Here is a 20,764-nt window from a genome sequence, read left to right on the forward strand (position 1 = left end):
TCGGATCATAAGGCACACCTTCAATGAATGGCCTATTTTAAAACTGCTGTCATATATAGGGCGCACTGCATAAAAAGGCTCATAGAATAGAAGCTACGATAGCGGCTGCGGTTGTGCTACGCAGCCACTAGATGGGGTTATGCTAAAGTGAATACAATACACTACAGCTTTATTTATATAGAGCAGGGGTGCCCATTAGGTAGATCCAGATCTACCGGTAGATCTAAGACAGGTCCCAAGTAGATCCGAGGAGTGTCGAGAAGAAAAACAAACAAACAACCATTTGTGTGTCTTTGTACATGTTAGTAATATATTTTTTGTTTTAATATAGACTGCACACTAATCAGTCTCATTTTCACACAAAAAAATATTTAAAAATAAAATAAAGCAGGTAAATCTTAAATTTGTGTGTGTGTGCGTGCGGGCGCCGGTAAGGGTAGATCCCGTGAGGTTAGTTGATCAAAAAGTAGATCTTCGATCCAAAAAGTTTGGGCACCCCTGATATAGAGCCTTCACAACCGCTGCAGCTGTAACAAAGCTCTGAGAACTGGTCACAAACATGGATATGAACCATACTAATGCCATGTTTTCTTATTGATGTCGTTTAAAAAAATTATCTGTACCACTAAAAGACGGAATACTGGTCCCGCAGCAATAGTTTTGACAATAATTACATTCAACTATAATGCATTGAATATAAGCAGTTTCTTTTCACATTGGGCTGAAATATACAAACTTATGTACAGAACTAATAAAAACCCAACCAGTTAATTATCATTACTGCTACAGTACCTTTAGGTTTACTTAGTAAAATCATAAAACATGAGCAGACTGTACAACTCCACCCGTCATCTTTTACATACAAATGAGCGATTCTTTCATATTTATCACTTTGTCAATAGCACCACCAAGTGTCAGACTCCTGAAAATTCTTAGCCAATCTCTGTCCTGCCACAGATATAGGAAAGTACCAGGGGACAGTTGCACTGGAGGGGATGTGGAGGCCAGACTGGACGGAGAGATGATACCTTGTCCTGTTGGAGGTAACTGCATCTTTCATTTTATTTGTGATAATTCATCACATTGCCCTGCAACTGACTGCTGGTGACCATTCAAGGGTATACAGTATTGTACATCGCTTCTTGCCCATGGTCAAATAGGATAAGCTCGAGCTCAAGGGTCACCGACGTTATGCTCATGGGCACTGGGTAGTGCCAAAGAGCAACATGAGTAGCCAGTGATGGGACATGGTTTTCATAAATTAATATAAATAATACCGGTAATTATAATAATGTAAATTATGAATATTGTTAAAGGCAAATTTTTTTAAATCATGATATCAAAACTCAGTTTGTAACTGGTATCCCTTCGCATTAATCTGTACCAATCTTATTTGACAGTGATCAATGTCCTCTGTTCATCAATTTCTCACCATTCAGCCATTTATTTTACGTTCATACAGAGAGTAACGAGTTCATCCTGTATGCTGTGAGGAGCTCGATCCATCGCTATGACCTGGCGACCGGCACTGACCAGATCCTCCCTCTGGTGGGCCTAAAGGAGGCCGTGGCTCTGGACTTTGACTATGACAAGAACTGCCTATACTGGGCTGACATCTTGCTGGATACCATCCAGGTTTGAGAGTCATTCCTCCGTGACACAGTTAACTAACAGTAACTGAAGGGACCACATAGAACTAATTTTGAATCATATCCAAGCTTACCATACTCTTCTTATCACTTCTACTTGATCCAAAATTTCTCATGTACTGTAGCAGCAGTCAAATGAGTAATCACAACGGGGACTATGCATCACCTTAAAATGATCATGTGAGCAGTTAACTGTGTTTAAAACAAAGTTTGGCATTATGTGGAGAGGGACTCACAAACAGGCAAGCTTTGATACAAGTCTTCAAGGTCATATGACCTTTTATTGTTGTATTTTCCAATGTTGTTTTATTTGAAGGCATCTTAAAATAATTCTTCGGATGTTTCCTATTGCAGCGTCTATGTCTAAATGGCAGCACAGGTCAGGAGATTATAGTAAGGAAGGACCTGCAGAACGTGGAGGCCTTGGCTTTTGACCCCATCAGCAGATTGCTTTACTGGGTTGATGCTGGCGCACAGAAAATTGAGGTACACAACATGTATTTAACTTGATACATTATAAAGTTGTATAATGTACAGGTATATTTGAAAATTAGTTTGTAAGCGAAATGTCACTGGTCAAAAACTACATGTACGGTTGCGCGGCTTGTTCGTGAAAGAACCCAGGAGGCAACATTAATGTATCTTGTGAATACGAGTTATAATATACACAAGTCCAGTGTTCCCTTTACATATCTTGGGAACTAAAAGATAATTTTCCATTTTTGTTCATTCATTAAAATGTAACTGCTGGTATGTGCATGTTTAAGGTTTCCAATCCTGATGGGGATTTGCGTCACACCCTCCTGAACTCCTCTATCCTGGAACATCCGCGAGCTCTTGTTCTCCTGCCTAAAAAGGGGTAAACTCCTAACATTATCCACGCACGCACACACAATCACACACACGCACATGCAATTTGCATTTGGCCACCTCATTAGTCATTCATTCTCGTTGACTCTGAGATTTAATTTTGCACCGTAGGTTTGTTATGTATGCTGAGTGTGTATTGTATTGTCTCGTCCCACAGTCTGATGTTCTGGACTGACTGGGGAGACAGAGCAGCAGGTATTTACCGAAGCTCCATGGATGGAACCAACATGTCCTCAATCGCATCAGAGGGTGTCCGCTGGCCCAATGGAATTACAGCGGATGACCACTGGTTGTACTGGACTGAGGCCTACAGCGACCGCATTGAGAGGGCTGACTTCAATGGATTTCAACGACGCATTCTCTTTGAGGGGTTGCCCCACCCTTATGCCATTGCTGTCTTCAAGGTGAGTATTTATCTTTTTAGTTTAAACAGTTTGAATTAGTTCATGAGTTTGAGAATATTTTCACAAACTTGCTTGCAGAATGACTTGTATTGGGACGACTGGTCCAGAATGGGGATCTTCAAAGCTCCGAAAACTGGTACTCAGAGTAATGAGCTAATAGTCGGCAGACTGACTGGTGTCATGGACCTTAAGATTTTTTATAAAGGCAAGACTGGAGGTGAGAAACACATACAGTATATGAGTGGGGGAATTGAAATCATAGATTAAGCAGTTTTATGTGTACATTTTGTTTTCATGTAAATAACTGAATTCCTTGAGTATCAGACAGTGAAGCTTAACAAGTCAAACAGGAGTGTATCCTATAGAATCTAATGATTGTAGTAACCTCCTAAAATACTGCACTCTTCACGATAGACACTCTGTCTTGAAATATTATCTCCCAGGTCACAACGCCTGTGCTGACCTGCCATGCAGGTTACTGTGTCTGCCTCAGCCTGGGTCAAGACACACCTGCATTTGCCCAGAAGGCACCCCGACTACCACCCTGCCTGATGGACAGTTGCAATGCCAGTGCCCCACAGGATACCAGCTCCAAAACAACACCTGTGTAAAGACTGGTGAGACTCTGTTGTAATCGAACGACGCTGTGCTACAATTGGTCTGGTTATGTCTTCAATAGAAATTACTAGTCTAATTATTATTATTATATTGGCTAATGATTGGTTGCGTGTGGCTGTTCCTGTCATTGTCAGAGCTAAGCTGTTCTACCAACCAGTACCGCTGCTCAAATGGCCGTTGTATTAGTAATATCTGGAAGTGTGACAGTGACAACGACTGTGGAGACATGAGTGATGAACAGGAGTGTCGTAAGTACACAATGGACACAAACAAACACACATGCATACCAATATTTCCCATGTTATATTATTATTATCATTCATATTAATATTATATTAATATTGTATTATTATTGTTATTGTTAGTTGCACATTCCAAAAACGTGCAATGCTTGTTTTTGGAATGTGGGAGTACTTGCAGTACTCAGACAAAACCCACACAATTAAAAAATATATTTATATACACGCGCACACGCGCACGCACTTTTGGATTGTAGAGTCATATGTCCAAGTCCTGCTGTGGAAAACAATCATCTATCAATTGTTCCTTGATAACGGCAGTCATTGGGTGCCTTGTTATTCTGACCCCTGTCATCCATTTCTCTGATGTCCATTGAGAGTGATATCTTCCAATAAAAACTGAGCATGTCTGAAATTGTTTTGCTTTGGTATCTTCAGCAACTACAACCTGTGACCCGACCAACCAATTCCGCTGCGTCTTGTCCGGTTCTTGCATTCCCTTGGCTTTCCAATGTGACCATGAAGATGACTGTGGAGACAACAGTGATGAAGAGCACTGTGGTAAGTCTTCATGCACATGTTGATAACCGCATTGTTTTCAATATTTCATAGGACACCAGCCAGTGGTTGGATAGATATGCCTTTCCCAGTTGACTTTGGGTGAGAGTCAGGACACACACTGGACTGGTTGCCATCTAATCACAGGGCTTATACAATCATTTAAGCTTGCATTCATATCTACATTGACGAGAAGGTGGTTTTTAATCTAATCAGCAATTTCTTGAACTCTTTCACTGAATTCTGCCTAACTTTCCTATCCATCCATATATAGCCCATTATGCAAAATTCTGCTACCATACTGGTCGTGTATGGTAAATTCCGTACTGGTTTTAAGACGCAGCAAGAGTGTAGCGTTTTCATGAGAGTTAAAAGTTGATTTCTAGTTTGTTTGTCGTTATATGACTCAGATTCTCATGTGTGTGGCGCTGAGGAGTTTACATGTGCACGAGGTGTTTGCATCCGTGATGCCTGGCGTTGTGATGGAGACAATGACTGCAGAGATTGGTCAGATGAGGCTAACTGCACAGGTAATGTTTTTAAAGAGTTCAATGCTAAAATCCCACTGAAAAACGCCTGACCTGTGAACATTTTCAATACTTAATACTGGCTTACACAAGATTCTTACCCGTTTGTGAAACTGGTTAAAATCAGATGATTATTCAAAATTATGCTAATATGCTCAAAGCTTTCCTCACTGCTGTCATGATCTCCAACTATTGTTTATTTCTTCTAGCTGCCCAACATACATGTGAATCCAGTAGTTTCCAGTGTCACACGGGCCACTGCATACCACAGCGCTGGACGTGCGATGGTGACAATGACTGCCAGGACAGCTCAGATGAAGACCCTCATTATTGTGGTATGTCACACAACTGCGCACGTTGCACCTCCGGTCTTCATGTTGCCCAATACCAGTTGCACCAGTTAAGCAAGGCCACACTTGACCTCTATTTCTACATCTACGTCTACTATCATCAGCTTCCTGGTTTATATCCAGTAATCCGCGTGCTCCACACAACTTCATGTGCTTTTCTTGATTTATTTGACTGGGCATTTTCTATGGTTTAAGTTGGTGATGATATATCCTGCAGACAAGATTGTGACATAACACTGGTCAGCGGCTACTTTTAATTGAATTTGAATTTGACTTTTATTTGGTCTCCCGTAGGAGAAACACATACAATACACAACACACATTGGACAATACATTACAAGCAAATGCACACATGAGATGGCTATGTGTGAATCTAAATATATTTGTGATGCTGATTTAAACAATGTCTTTACATTTTTCTAGCACATTAGGTGTTATTCTTGATTTTTTAAAAAACTTTTATAGGCATTGTAAATTATAGCTATGGGATTCCAGAAACAAAAAATCACCTGGTGTTGCACCTAAAACTTAATTCGTAAATCTTGCTAAAATTATTACAAAATCAGATTACTGTTATGAAAAACGGAGAAAAAACAAGGAATGTCACGTTTGGACAAGCCGAAATAAAGTTGGGATCCCAGAAGTGCAGACACCAAACAAGGTCTCTGTAGCAAAAGGGTTTAATATAGCAAGGCAAAAGGAAGTAGCAAGGCAAAATCCAATACTCCAGCGACATGTGCATATCAGAGGGCTCCTTAAATACAGAGTGAGACTAATCATAGATTGGCAGCAGGTGTGCACAGAAGTCCGCTAATGCCACCTGCTGGCCAGACTGAAACATAACCGTGACAATGAAAGATTCAGAATTAGTGCCCCCCCCTCCCCAAAAAGTAATCAAGAAAAGTTTCTCTGATCCAACAGATGACGCGCTAACAGATGGCATGCGCGTTTGGCAACAGGCGTAAAACCGGTGGAGACCATGGTCTTTGAAAGAGGGTTTTGCACGTTAGCCCTTCGATCATTCACAAGCCCAAGATTTTCGTTTCTGGATTGACGATGTGTTGTCGATGCGTCGTGATAATTTTCATTGACAAAATGTTTACTTGTGGGAAAGTTCTCCCTGCCGCCGTTCATTTTGCCTGTGTTACCCTGGTTATGCTTTGCACGCTGGTTTACACCCGTACTTCACACGTGCTATTTAAAGTCATAACATCATCAGCACAGTTCATCTCAGGTGTGATAAATCACTCTGCACGTGCTAAAATAATAAATTTACGTACTGCACATGTTAAATTAATCCATTTGCTTATTGTACACTCCTCTGTCTTCCCACAATGTGCAGAATAAACTCTATGGCAATTTAGTGCGTCGAGTTGCGCCCATTCAATAGATTGGCTTCCACGTTTGTGTGACTGTGTACGGATAAGAGGCTGATTACGCTCTTGACATGTAGGATAATGAAGCTTCCTTACCTATGTTTGTGCGTCATCGCTACACTCATGAAGACGAGTATATCTTTTTCACCAATATTTACTGTATATTAATGTGTTATTTTCCAGAAGGAAACACATGCAAAGGCTTTCTCTGCTCCAATAACACCTGCTTGCCAGTCACTTCCCACTGTAATGGCATTAAGGAGTGTCAAGATGGTGCTGATGAGGACTACTGTGGTGAGCATGGTTACCATGCTTCACAAAAATTGTTACAACTCGTGACAGTGATACTCATACATGTGTAAGCACTGCGTAGCTGCCCTTTTTTTTTTAAGTGACAAGGAATTTTCACCCACAGACCCTTTGTGCACTCGCTACATGGAGTTTGTATGCAAGAATCGGGCCCAGTGTCTCTTTCAGTCCCTGGTATGTGATGGTGTCAAACACTGTGAAGATGGATCTGATGAAGATGCAGATTATGCCAAATGTGGTAAGGAATCTCACATCTGCCTGATAACAGTTTTCCTTGTTTTCTTGCCTTGAAAATAAGTATAAAAACGAATAGACAGCTTGATATGCATTGCAATGCAGTTGGTCAGTGCAACTTAATAACCAGAAAAGCTGCGAGTGGACTGCCGCTTAAAGTAAGACTAGATGTTTACTGCAGCTTCAAATGCCCAATTCTGACATACTGATGATGTTTTTTTAAAATTGTATTTATTTATTTATTTAACAGTTTTACATTATCATTTAAATTCACGTTCCCCGTGTTGCTGAATCCCAATCTGCATGTTCAGACAATTATTTTGCTTTGTTAATAATTGACACACTTTTAAAGTACAGTGGTACCTCTAATTTGGAAATTAATTGGTTCTGGAAGAAATTTCTTAGCTTGAAAATTTTGGATGAAGAGACGTTCGTGAGTAGAAGTACCACTGTGTTTGTGACGCAAATATACCAGATGTTGTATGTACTGTAACTATGAAACCGACTGACACACATTTTCCTTGTTTTGCTAGCCACTCCATCAGAGTTCAGCAAAGTGTGTGATGCATACACCTTTCAGTGTGCCAACGGAATGTGTGTGAGCCTGGAGTGGAAATGTGATGGCATGGACGACTGTGGTGACTACTCTGATGAAGCCAACTGCGGTGAGGAGGATTTTTCTGGTGTACTCCTCAGATAATAATATGGAACGCAGTATACAAAGACAATTGTGATTCGTGGTCAGATCCATCCAGCTGTACATTTTCTGATCCACTTGCGCAGGCGTGCTGGAGCCCATCCCAGCTGTCTTTCAGCAACAGGCGGGGGACAACACCCTGAGCTGTTTGCCAACCAATCGCAGGGCACATTTAGATGAACAACCATTCGCACTCATAATCACACCTAGGGACAATTTAGAGTGTTGCATGAACCTGCCATGCACATTTTTGGAATGTGGGAGGAAACCGGAGTGCCTGGAGAAAACCCATGCAGGCACTGGGAGAACATGCAAACTCTGCCCAGGAAGGCCAGAGCCGAAATTGAACCCTGCACCTCAGCACTGTGAGGCGGACGTGCTAACCATTCGCCCAATGCCTCGCCTAATGAACAGATGCCAGTCCTAAATGTGGTTCTGTTTAGTGCTTCGCAAAAAGCTCACTTTCTCTGTTTCCTTGTGTTTTTCAGCTGCTCCCACTGATGTTCCTGGCTGCTCGAGGTATTTCCAGTTTCAGTGTAAAAGTGGACGCTGCATCCCAACATGGTGGAAGTGTGATGATGAGAACGACTGCGGAGACTGGTCTGACGAATCTGAGTGCACAGGTAGACGCGCCACGAAATTACGTCTTCCTTCAGAGGGCCATTATGACAAACAGTCTCATCGAACGCCACAGTACAAAACAAATGGTCTCATTGCATTATTACTTGTACACAACAAATTGACGGATTGCTCGTTTTGAAATCAGTCAGTTTGTTCAATTATTGCTCATGTGAGTGTAAACAAAATAGCCAAATTACTGTAAAATGTGTTTTATTACACATGACATTTTGACATTTCAGTAGATTTTAGCAAGGATCATGCAGGTTGACACAGATGATATGCTTTCGCGGGTTTAATAAAATGACACGGCCTGCCGGATCTCCTTGAGTTAGACACATATGCCCTAACCTGAAAGTACCCTCTAAAAGGACACTTTTAAAAGAAAGAGAAGTATTTCTAGTCTGTATTTACTTACCCGTGGGCAATGTATTTCATGCTTTTACCACAGTTTAATTTGATCATCACTTTGATAAGCTTTTGCAACATGAATGGTTCCGATTGTTATTCAGATAAGATAAGATAAGATATCCTTTATTCGTCCCACACTGGGGAAATTTACAGCCTCCAGCAGCAAGAATGTATGTAGAAAGAAGAAAGGAGAAAGAGAAAAAAAAAACAACAAACATCTTTCAATTAAATACAATATGAACACAATGGATAAATCGCAGTACTATTTACAATTTTACTTCACATAATTTAATTATTATTATTATTATGATTGTTATTTTTTATTCATCAGCCTGACAGCAGTCGGTAGGAACGAGCGTCGGTATCTCTCCTTCTTGCAGCGCGGGTGTAACAGTCTCTGGCTGAAGGAGCTACCAAGTGCTGTCAGGGCGGGCTGGAGGGGGTGGGAGGGACTGGCCATCATAGCTTTTAGCTTAGTTAGCATCCTTCTGTTGCCCACCTCCTCCAGAGTGTCAAGGGAGCAGCCCAGGACAGAACTGGCCTTCCTGACCAGTCGCTCCAGTCTCTTTCTGTCCCGGGCTGAGATGCTGCCTGACCAGCAGACAATGCCATAATGGATGGCCGAGGCCACCACCGAGTTATAGAACGTCTTAAGGAGTGACCCCTGAACCTCAAAAGACCTCAGTTTCCTGAGTAGGAAGAGTCGGCTCTGTCCTTTCCTAATCAGGGTGTCCGTGTTTGTAGACTAGTCCAGTTTGTCGTTCAGAAGAACACCAAGGTACTTGTAGGAGGTCACCCTCTCTATGTCCATACCCTTCGACATTGTGCATTGCGCTGGACTCCTTAACTGCCTTCCAACTGGCTAGATGTTATTTTATTTTTGGGAAAGAAAATTTCCTGACCCAAAAACTTTAATCAATTAGAGTGATGAATTGGCCAGCCATGTTCAGAACTAGAGTTAAGTAATATCCAGTAGACACTTAAACAGCTTCTTCCCTCTAGCCATTAACTCCTTAAACAGTCACTGACATAGTCACTCTTCCTGCACCACAAAATGGTACTACAAAACTACTGGTATACTCTAAAATGGTTCAATGATTTTGTTGTTTACGATGATACTAGTGCAGCGTGTTATACCGGAGACAAATTCCTTGTGTGTTCTACATACTTGGCCAATAAAGATGATTCTGATTCTGATTCTGATATCTCCATTATATCGCTTCCCCATCGCAGTAGGGCTGCCCAAGTTTGGTTCTCAAGGGCACCTCTCCAGCCTGTCTTGTATGTCTCCTCCAACACACCTGATTCAAATGATCATCTCATCAGAAAGCTTTTCAAAAGCCTGATAACAATTCTGATGAGCATGCGTGGTTTTTGTGCCATGGGAAAAGTCGACATTCCTGGAGAAATCCCACACAAGCACTACACAGGAAGGCCGAAGCCAAGATTCGAATGCCAAACCAACTGTGAGGCAGACGTACTAAATACTCGTGCACCTTGTCGCCTACCTTAGACAAATGCCATGGGAATTCATTTCAATTCAAATTTCAGCTCTGACACGATTGTCGTCTCTGCACCGTTTTTTCTCCTTTGTGCGTTTATAAAGCCATTGACAGTGAATATTTAAATGCTGTTTAACAAAATCTTTATCATTGTGAATTTTGCTTTTCAATCAACAACTGGAGCAAATTAGTTGATGTCTGCCCACGAGGATGACTCTTGTTCTGAAAATTTGTTTCAATATTACATTTAAACGAAAAACGATCAATTCTAAAACTTATTAACTAATTTTGGTGCTTACATGCTTAAAATTCACACAATTACCACCTCTATACTGTTAGCATTGCTGATTCATATTGTCGAGTTTAACAGTAAGTAATGAATGAATTTTTCCAACATGAACATTTGTTCAGCAGAGTTAAACAAAGTAAACCATCCTCCAGGTGGAGCAGTTCCTCACACTGTGGCTCCTGGGCCATCGACCTGCGCCCCCAACCGCTTCCACTGTGGCACTGGAGCTTGTATCATCAACACGTGGGTTTGCGATGGTTATGCTGACTGTCGTGATGGCAGTGATGAGCTGGGATGTCCCACAGGTACAACCTGTTGACCTACGAAGCCTCTTTTCAAAGGCAATTGCTGGTCTATATCATTCCTGCTGACCACCATAGATGGTGCCTAACTGCACGGCTTGTCCCTTCACACAGGCGTAGTTTGAGTATGCATACCAAAAACACCATTAGTGACCCCTGCTTACTCGAACTTCGCATGCGCAAAGGGACATTCCGTGCTAATAGGCACCACCTCTGGTGGGAATTCGAGATTTATAAAACCGTACCAACATACGTAACTGTCGTTCCATGACGTGTTTGTGTCTGCATCTTACATGTATTCGATGTCTGTAAATGTTTTTTCCTTCCTTTTTTTTTTCTTGAATGTGCAGTTAATGCCTCCGTGACACAGATCCCAGTTTCCACCCAGGCTCCCTCCTCCCATGGTCGCTGCAGTCAGGGGCAGTTTCGGTGTCGCCATCTCCATCACTGCATCCCCGACTGGCAGCGTTGTGATGGCAGGATCCACTGTCAGGATGCGTCTGACGAGGCCCATTGTCGTGAGTCTCTTTGTACTGCTGAAAGCGATGCTACCATCACACACACGGTAAACGAAAGGGGAGGATAAATTCTTGACAGACAAGGCCGAATGCAGCATAACTTAGGGATAATTCAAGATAAGCCTGAGCCAGCCCTAATTGTATTTGAAAAAAGGAATGGTAAGTTCAATAGATATCAATATCAATATTATATAATCATATTATAATATGGTGGCCCAGTAGTTGAGTGGTTCACGCGTCGACCTTACGGTGGAGAGGTACCGGGTTCAATTCCAGCATTCCGGCTGTGTGGAGTTTGCATGTTATCCCCGGGCCTGCGTTGGTTTTCTCCGGGTCCTCTGGTTCCCTTCCACATTCCATGATGAATGAATGATGAATGTAATATACGCTCCTTTCATCCTTTTCATAATGCTAGCAAATCACTCAATATTGTCGCACTGATACCGTTTCATCATGTGGCCGTATTGCACCAAACAATTTGGCAACCGCAGGTAGAAAATAGAAGAAATCTCAAATGAAAACAAAGAGGAAAAATAAATAAATGGAGGAGTCATTCCAATTAATGTGTGATGTGTGTCATTAGTTTGCTGCCACCTCTCTCGGCAACAAGCAATGGGACCGTCTCCTCAGCTAGCTCACTAGTTTAGCTTGCGGCATCTGCCACAAGGATTTGCTATTTATAACACCAGAAGTCGCAATAACCAACCATGATTCCATCTTTGGGTGGATAATTTGAAACTAAAAAGAAAAAAATTGTAATCCGACTGAAAGACACCAGGAGCGGAGCCAGAACTTTTTCGGTCGGGTGAGCACTAACCAGGGTGACACAATGTCTGTGTCCGAATGTCCACGCTTCTTGAAGCCCTCATTCACCATATGGCCCCATACTATCACATTATGTATCACTATACAGTGGTTCCCTCATTCTGTTTGGCGATTCGGACAGACAGCTCACTTTTTTCTCCTTGGGCTCGTCCACGTAACCACTGTACTTGTCATGACTCACCGGCGCATTAAGCTCTCCTACTATTTATTGTGAATAACATTCAACATTCACTTTTTTCACAGCCACCCGTGGGCCATTGTCCTGTGTAAACGGAAGCCGCTGTGCTGATGGTGAAGCATGTGTTCTGGATGAAGAGCGGTGTGACGGCTTTTTAGATTGTTCTGACCACAGCGATGAGGACAATTGCACCTGTAAGTTCATGTTGAAGTCTTCAGTCCGCATTGTTTAAAAAAAGTGGAAAACATCCATGCATCCATCTGTTACTGTACCACTTATCCTCACGAGCAGACTTGGGGCAATAATACAATCATAAATAATTTAATCAAATTCTGTTTTCTTTTTACGATAGATCTATCTATCTGTCAGTCTGTCTGTCTGTAATTTTAGCCCCCAAACAAAATTTCACCGCTGCTATTCTGTGGCTTAATTAGTCGATGTGGAGCAAAGTGCAATATGTTACCATGCAGCACATTTACAGCTGAACACAGTTACAAGTTGAATTTCAATTTGTGCATTGAGGATGACTCTCTTCTCTTTAAGCGGATACCCTGGCATATAAAGTCCAGAACCTTCAATGGAATCCAGACTTCTCGGGTGCCATCACTCTAACATGGTCTCGTCCTAAAAATCTTCCCCTGGACTCATGCGACTACCTGATCTACTACAGGTGAGAACACCTGCATTTGGCATTTGACAGCCAGTTTTTATTTTTTTTTTTATTTTAATGGAAGTGTGTTGTATTATATTGTGTTGAATATGTTAAAATATGCCATGTGTTTTCTCACAATAATAGTAATAAAACCTCACAATAATTGCAATAATCATCATCATCATCATCATCATGATAACGATGTTGTAATGATTGACTCGATATGATTACATTGATAAATCTTCCGTGACCGACAGATGAGATAAATCCCAGTGGTATTTTAGTTTGCTTTTATAGCAGCATGAATAGCATTACTAGGAAGTCATTATTGTTTGTTTATATGTGTGTTAGGCTTGTGGGCACCTCACAGTGGATCATCATGGACACTCATAGTAACAAAACCAGCTATAAACTTACAGTCCTGAGACCAGACACCACCTACGAAGTCAAGGTGCTCACGCAGTGTCTCGCCAAGTTGCACAAGACCAATGAAATGATTACAGTTAGAACGCCAGAAGGATGTGAGTAGTGATGTTTTTTTTTTTTTTTTTTTTAACAATCTGATGATGCTTTACAAATGACCAATCTCGTGCTCAGGCTCAAGTTATTGTGGAAAGTAGAATGTGTAGTGTTTCACTGTTGCTTCCAGATTTTTTTTTCCTAACCACCTGCTTCTATTATTGGGTAATTTGAAATAAATACAAAAAACATAGGAAAGTAAAATAAAAATTTCAAACTGCCCCCTCTCCCCCCAGTTAAACTGTTGACATTTCCTATTTTGGTTCATTGAAATCTAAATCAAGATGAACTAACCATATCCCAAAAAATGTGTTCCCTGCAGTGCCAGAGGCTCCCAGGAACCTGGAGCTGTCTTGTGATAATAGCAAAGATGGGACAGTTGATGTTTCCTGGAGTCCCCCTGACATAGGAAATGGACTCATTCGAGAGTATATTGTAAGTTTTTTTCTGTTCTAAAAGGTTATGAAAAGCAGAATTAATAATGGAATTTATTAAATCATCCAAAGTAAAAACATTTTTGCTATCAAGATAAAGTTTGGGATAGGTCCCGCTCACCCACCGTACTGTTTTTTTGTTTTTTTTTTAAACTACCATACATATTTCTACCTCTATGGCAGAAGTGTTTTTCCAAGGATCTTCCAATAAATGCTGGTAACGATCTAAATTTTGGTAATGTCCGTGAGAGAAAAAAAATCAACGTCCTATGTGTGTTCAATTAGGAAAAAAAACATTTAACACAGGATTTAAATATGTATGTCTGTCTTTGTGTGCTGCTTCTCAGGTTGAGTATAGTGAACAAACAGCCATTGAGTGGACATCACAGAGAACTACCACAACGAGCACAGAGGTGAAGGAGCTACAACCAGACATGCAGTACCACTTCAGGGTAAGACAGACACTCACTTATCTTCGCATATCTGAAAAATTATTCTAAAATCCAGTTACATTAGACCAGGGGTGCCCATTACGTCAATCGCGATCGACCGATAGCTCGCAGGGGGTGTAAAGGAGATAAAACAAACAAACAACCATTTGTGTTTCTTTGTGCATGGTCAATATATATATTTTTTGTGTTAATATACACTGCACCCTAATCATCCTATCAGTGTCATTTAAACAAAAAGTATTACCAAAAAAACCCCAAATAAAGCAGGTAAATCTTTAACCTACGGTGGCACATGACCTGCATCACCGGAAGTTGTTACCGCTCAGCAGTCTGCAATTGCAGCTTGTGATCAGAGCTGTTGCGATATATCTTTTATCATTATCATTATTCTCATTCAGAGTTTGTTTCGTGTACAATTTACCACGGGCACGGGCAAAGAATCGGAATCTAGAGAGAAGCACTTTAAAATGGTACGTGTGAGGTACAATAGTTAACAGGCTGCAAAAGTGTGTCGCATGCCTCCGTGTAATGCTGTTGCTCATCATGGCGTACGTGAGTATGTGCTTGCATGTGCGCGGTAACGGGTCGATCGCGGGAGGTTGGTAGATTGAAAAGTTGATCTTCCTCCAAAACGTTTAGGCACCCCTGCATTAGACTAGATACATTGTTTTTTTTTTTTTCAGGTCGCAGCAGTGACCAGTCGAGGTTTAGGAAACTGGACCGAAGTTAAATCCATCACTCCCTTGAAAGGTGATATCGTTCGCATACACTCCATTTAAAAATGTTGCTCCATATTCCCACCTCCTGCTGATGTTTGAAATATTGACGGTTGGCTGTAATGCTCAGATTTGCATTGACGTTTGCTCTGGTGCAGCTCTGCCTCCTCCTTCTGTGATCGTCGACAGCATCACTGCAGAGTCCATGAGCCTATCGTTCAGCCTCAATTCCCAGTATGAAGTAGGTGTAGCAAAAAGTAGTAAAAAGATTTTGAACTTTTGTCTCCACAATAACTAATGTGTGTGTACGTGTGTTAAAGGTGAAACAATACATCGTGATTCTGTCCTGGCAGTTTGACTCGCACATGAAGGAGAGCAAAAACTACACAGTCAAGCAGAAGATCCTCAAAGGTGCTCTTTGGCAATGTTTCCAAACCTTTATTGAGCCAATTCACGCAGCACATATTTTACAATAGAAATTTCCATATAACATATAATATAATATAAGTCCTGCTTTTTTCCGGACAATTTATACCAATCAAATAATGCATAGGTGTCAAACTCAGGTCCTGGAGGGCCGCTGCCCTGCATGTTTTCCAAGTCTCCCTGTTGCAACACACCTGATTCAAATGATCAGATCATTTTAGTTCAGATCAATTAGTTTTACAATAACCGAGACCAAGAATAATAGAGCTCAGTCTCACACCCATAATCCCTGTTCTCGATTCCTTCCCTTCTTCTCTCATGACAACAAATGAAGAGAACATCTACCGAGCTAGCTCGTTTAGCATGCGGCATCCATCACTACAAGGACATACTTAGTATTTACAGCACCAAAATCCGCAACAACCGGCCAGGATTCTACCTTTGGCAACAGTGCAATGCAAGATTCTAGTTCGAATCCAACCGGAACTCTGCAAGTCGCACCTGAGTAAAAGTTGCAGGACCAGCTATGAAAAAAAAGTGTGACTCATAGTCCCAAAAATCTGTGACATACAGTACATGAAATGAAATGATAATCTCATTTCAATTCTCTAACAAATGTACTGACTGTGAAATTTGAGCTCATTTAGTTAAATACAAAATTCATGTAGAGTACTTGAAGGAATTAAAGAAAGACATGGACATCTTAAATAATTTACAGACCAGTAAAAAACAGCAGTTTTTGAGAATTATTACTCTACAGGACTGTTTTATTGTTACAATGTGAGATACAATACAACTCACCTTATATGATCATCATGTAAAATGTTTTCTTCCTCAAATTTCTAGCAATGAACCTGACAGCAGGGACAGTGTATGAGGTGGCTGTATGGGCTCACACCAGTATAGGTGACAGTGCCACAGCCTTGTCTCATTATCAGACTACTGGCATCCAGCCAGACCAGCCCCTCCTCAAAGCCCGAGCCCTCAACCAAACCGCTGTGGACTGCAGCTGGACCATCACCAATGGGCTATCTGCAAAGGTACATTTCATGTACCTTTCACTTTTCACTTTTCTCCAGATTGCCGCTACGTTTCTCCATTTTCTGTTATCTCTTCTATTATTTTCTTCTCTTTTCTTTCTTACTGCTATTTTTTTATTTTTCTTCTTTGTGACAGGAGTTCACTTTGATCTGTGGAGTCAAGTTCAGCATTCGCTTCAATGATATCTGGCGCCACTTAGCGTCATAAATGGGTATAATGTCTAGACCCCAAATATAAGACGACCCCCATTTTTTCAGTCTTATTTCGATGAAAAATACAAAACACCGTCTTATATTCAGGCCAATACGGTAGTCTGACCTAAAAGTGGTATCGAACATCCCTATTATCTGTGAATTACAGCATAAAGTAATTAAGACATGTGAATGAACACTGAGAATGTGAGTGCTTTGACACAGGTCTTGCTTTGAGTCAACGAGAGAGATCTGGTTTTCACTGTTGAGTGTCCAGTATATTTCATCATGATCACATTTAAAAATGCTCTTTTCAACTTTTCGAATCAAGATTTAATGATGGTGCTGATGTGTATGTTCATATGTAGGTGTATGGGGTGTTTTATGCAACATCATTCCTGGATTTGTACCATCGTCCTCGTCAGGTCTCCACCAATCTGACCAATCTGACAGTCACTGTAGACAGTAGCGAGCAGTACCTTTTTCTGGTGAGTCTTCCATAGGCAAACGCTCCGTTTGCTGCTCAGATTATTTCGTGCTAGTTAAATTCTTGATGAAAGTGATAAATATGCTGCTTTTTTCTCTCTCTCTAACCCAGATAGTGTTTGTTCCACATGAGTGTCGGCTGAGAAATGTTGCGGCATCTAATCTTTGCATTTTGGTTTATTTTCCACAACTAGGTTCGGGCTGTTTCCCCCTTCTTGGGTCCTCCTTCTGAGCATGTTGTGGTGAAAATGATTCCCAATGAACGGCTACCACCCAGGAATCTCCACCGCGTGAAAGTAGACAAGACACAGGCCACACTTAAATGGCAGCCGCCATATGATACACCAAACACATCTCTGGTACAACTCTTTCTTATGATTATGTAATTATCTATGTTTTCTTCATTACATTTATGCCATGGACATATTTAATGTAATTATGATTTAACTAATGCACTGGTGTTGGTGATTTGCCTAGCAATTAGCTATTGTGAAAGGCAACCTTTTTGGCAAATGTAATGCTTTTGAATGTTATTGCTTGGGGTTGAGATGTTGGATTTATGAACCGGTATTAAGTTCTCATGATTACAGTGATTTACTAAGACTCCTGGTAAGTATAGCATGCCATGCATTTCACTGACATTAAGATAAGATAAGATAAGATATCCTTTATTTGTCCCACAATGGGGAAATTTACAGCCTCCAGCAGCAAGAATGTATGTAGAAAGAAGAGAAGAAAAAAAACAACAACAAACATCTTTCAATTAAATACAATATGAACACAAATGGATAAATCACAGTACTATTTACAATTTTCCTTCACATCATTTAATTATTATTATTATTATGATTGTTATTTTTTATTCATCAGCCTGACAGCAGTCGGTAGGAACGAGCGTCGGTATCTCTCCTTCTTGCAGCGCGGGTGTAACAGTCTCTGGCTGAAGGAGCTACCAAGTGCTGTCAGGGCGGGCTGGAGGGGGTGGGAGGGACTGGCCATCATAGCTTTTAGCTTAGTTAGCATCCTTCTGTTGCCCACCTCCTCCAGAGTGTCAAGGGAGCAACCCAGGACAGAACTGGCCTTCCTGACCAGTCGCTCCAGTCTCTTTCTGTCCCGGGCTTAATTAGAGATTAAGAGAAACATTGTGTCATCACGTGTTTCCGGTCTTTCTGTTCAGACATATGCAGTCCATGTGTGGGATGCAGTTCGCAAGGTGGAGCGAGACTACAAAGTAGCTACCCGGAACAACACAGTGGAGTACCAGCTGAAAGGCCTGGAGCCCGGAGGACGCTACAGCATCTCCATCCGTCTTCGCAACATGAGCAAGGAAGCCAGTTTCTCTCTCAGCACAGGTACACCTGTTCATTTGTGACAAGTTGGAACACACAATGCATCGGTGGACGCCATGTGAGTCAGGTCTCACTTGTAATGATTCATTCACAAGCAGCAGGAGATACAAAATAGAAACATGGCTGGTTCAGCCGTGTCCACTCAGAGGAGGCAAACAGTAATGCTTTGGTTGGTTGTCATCCACCCTGCAGCACAATGTGTGCACGGCTGTGGTGATTTGGTCATTGCTGCCTAGCTGCTGAGTTTGGGGTGTTCTCAGTTCTGATTGAGTGCATCCCGCGATGAGACACTTTGTCACACTCCCCCCTCTTGCGCTTATCTTTGTGGTCAGTGAAGAAAAGAGCTTTTGAGCAAGTCACCGTTAATAATGAAATACATCAAACTACCACGAGAGCTTTCGCCCGTCGCGAAGTTGCAAACAAGATCGTTTTGCCGGAGCCACGTACTCATACCTACAGGAGGTATTCACAAATCATCTGACGTGCTGTGATGTGTTTTGGAAATGGGTGCCTTTGCACCAACTACCAAGGTCTCTTATAAGGTCAATTCTTGAAATAATGTTGTTGTGTCACTGTGGAAAATGGAGTCCATTCGTTCAAGTTAATTCCAGAAATGAAGTTTCAAGCATATAATGTTTTGAGAGAGGCAACGTTTAAACTATTTATTATTGTTCCTTTCTTACTTGTACATTGCTTTGACTAATTGATTGTGGCCTCAGTCAATCTGAAGTTTCGAGTTTCACTGGGTAATGAACAGGATCATTGTACGAAGGTGTCGTTTTTAAATGCAAATTTTTATTTGTGCCGTGTTTGTTTTTTCTTTTATTTCTTAGAAATCTCTTTTTCTTTCTGTTGCAGTTCCACTTCTGGCTCCCGAGGCCTTGAAGATACTGACTGAGAATGACCACATATTCCTGTTCTGGAAAAGCCTAGCCGTCAAAGAGAAGACTTTCAATGAGAGCAGAGTGAGAAATTAGCTTTGATACAAATTTGACTTTCTGAATTATTGCTATGAAAGTACTAATATACAGGTATATATATATTTTTTTCATTGAATCTTATCTGTTAGCCCTTTATTTTGTTTTGATTTGAAACCAATGTATTATTTCATCAACCCATTCAGTGGAAACAATTTTTCCATTTGATGAGTTTTAAATTAAGTGCACATTACATTTTAAGGAACCATTTTGACTACTTAGTTTACATCCATGTAACTGAAAAAAATTCCCATTTGTGATTCTCTTTCTTTTCTTTCCCCTCTTTTTGCCTCCGTCATGCTATTTTTCCTTCTTCATTTAACATTCCTAATACTGCATGGGCCCCCCAAAAATTGTAAAATTACTGCGATTGAGAAGAACGAATTGGCAAGCTGTTTGTCTCACGATTACTGCTTTTATTTTGGCATTTTTGGACCATATTTCCCTTGAAATTCAAACCATCACATTTTCGAAAGGTTCTCTGTATTTTATAGTGTCAGCCTCAGTCTCCTCTTCACTAATTGTAACAGGAATGCTTCTTTGTCTCACAGGGGTATGAAGTGCACGTGTACGACAGCTTGACCAACAAGACAACCTTTCTAGGAAACACAACAGAGACCTACTTCCGCATCAGCGGCCTGCAGATTGGACACAACTACACCTTCTCCGTCCAGGCCCGCTGCTTGCTCAACGGCCAACTGTGTGGCGAGCCCGCACTGCTCCTGTATAACCAAATTAGAGCAGGTACTGGGGAACACACCAACTGTGAACTCCCGTTTTTGTGCCAGTCAAACTCCACGGATAAGAAACTTTTAGAATTGTCTACAAATGCAACAAAGTAGTCACAAAGCACTTCTGCTCAACTCACTTCAACATAGCTCCTCGAGCAGAGCCTCCAATCTGCAGGCTCTGCTTTCATTTTAGGGGATGTATTTACAATCTCAGATCAACCTTCTAGCAATTACAAAAGTTTGCTTATGTGCCTCCCACTTTTTAAGGGAATAAAAGGGACAAATTAACATTAGTTTTAATACTTGATTGCTAATC

The 20,764-nt window shown here is 41.2% G+C and overlaps 1 protein-coding gene across 1 annotated transcript in view; it reads left to right on the forward strand.

The window, feature by feature from the left end:
- The window catches only part of sorl1 (sortilin-related receptor, L(DLR class) A repeats containing), a 55,601-nt gene that overhangs the window by 31,078 nt on the left and 3,759 nt on the right, over positions 1–20,764 (forward strand). The window contains exons 16-46 of the mRNA XM_052078787.1: positions 958–1,043; positions 1,463–1,635; positions 2,004–2,135; positions 2,417–2,508; positions 2,677–2,923; positions 3,002–3,140; positions 3,367–3,540; positions 3,676–3,789; positions 4,219–4,341; positions 4,749–4,868; positions 5,075–5,200; positions 6,775–6,885; positions 7,007–7,138; positions 7,668–7,799; positions 8,320–8,454; positions 10,804–10,956; positions 11,304–11,471; positions 12,540–12,668; positions 13,018–13,144; positions 13,478–13,647; positions 13,968–14,080; positions 14,427–14,531; positions 15,215–15,281; positions 15,406–15,488; positions 15,568–15,658; positions 16,520–16,713; positions 17,274–17,393; positions 17,586–17,750; positions 18,569–18,743; positions 19,599–19,705; positions 20,269–20,461. Of these exons, the coding sequence (XP_051934747.1) occupies positions 958–1,043; positions 1,463–1,635; positions 2,004–2,135; positions 2,417–2,508; positions 2,677–2,923; positions 3,002–3,140; positions 3,367–3,540; positions 3,676–3,789; positions 4,219–4,341; positions 4,749–4,868; positions 5,075–5,200; positions 6,775–6,885; positions 7,007–7,138; positions 7,668–7,799; positions 8,320–8,454; positions 10,804–10,956; positions 11,304–11,471; positions 12,540–12,668; positions 13,018–13,144; positions 13,478–13,647; positions 13,968–14,080; positions 14,427–14,531; positions 15,215–15,281; positions 15,406–15,488; positions 15,568–15,658; positions 16,520–16,713; positions 17,274–17,393; positions 17,586–17,750; positions 18,569–18,743; positions 19,599–19,705; positions 20,269–20,461 (4,196 nt within the window). The remainder of the gene's footprint in view (positions 1–957; positions 1,044–1,462; positions 1,636–2,003; positions 2,136–2,416; positions 2,509–2,676; positions 2,924–3,001; positions 3,141–3,366; positions 3,541–3,675; positions 3,790–4,218; positions 4,342–4,748; positions 4,869–5,074; positions 5,201–6,774; positions 6,886–7,006; positions 7,139–7,667; positions 7,800–8,319; positions 8,455–10,803; positions 10,957–11,303; positions 11,472–12,539; positions 12,669–13,017; positions 13,145–13,477; positions 13,648–13,967; positions 14,081–14,426; positions 14,532–15,214; positions 15,282–15,405; positions 15,489–15,567; positions 15,659–16,519; positions 16,714–17,273; positions 17,394–17,585; positions 17,751–18,568; positions 18,744–19,598; positions 19,706–20,268; positions 20,462–20,764) is intronic.

The sequence above is a fragment of the Hippocampus zosterae genome, chromosome 10 (assembly GCF_025434085.1).
Source record: "Hippocampus zosterae strain Florida chromosome 10, ASM2543408v3, whole genome shotgun sequence".
Classification (NCBI taxonomy): Eukaryota; Metazoa; Chordata; class Actinopteri; order Syngnathiformes; family Syngnathidae; genus Hippocampus; species Hippocampus zosterae.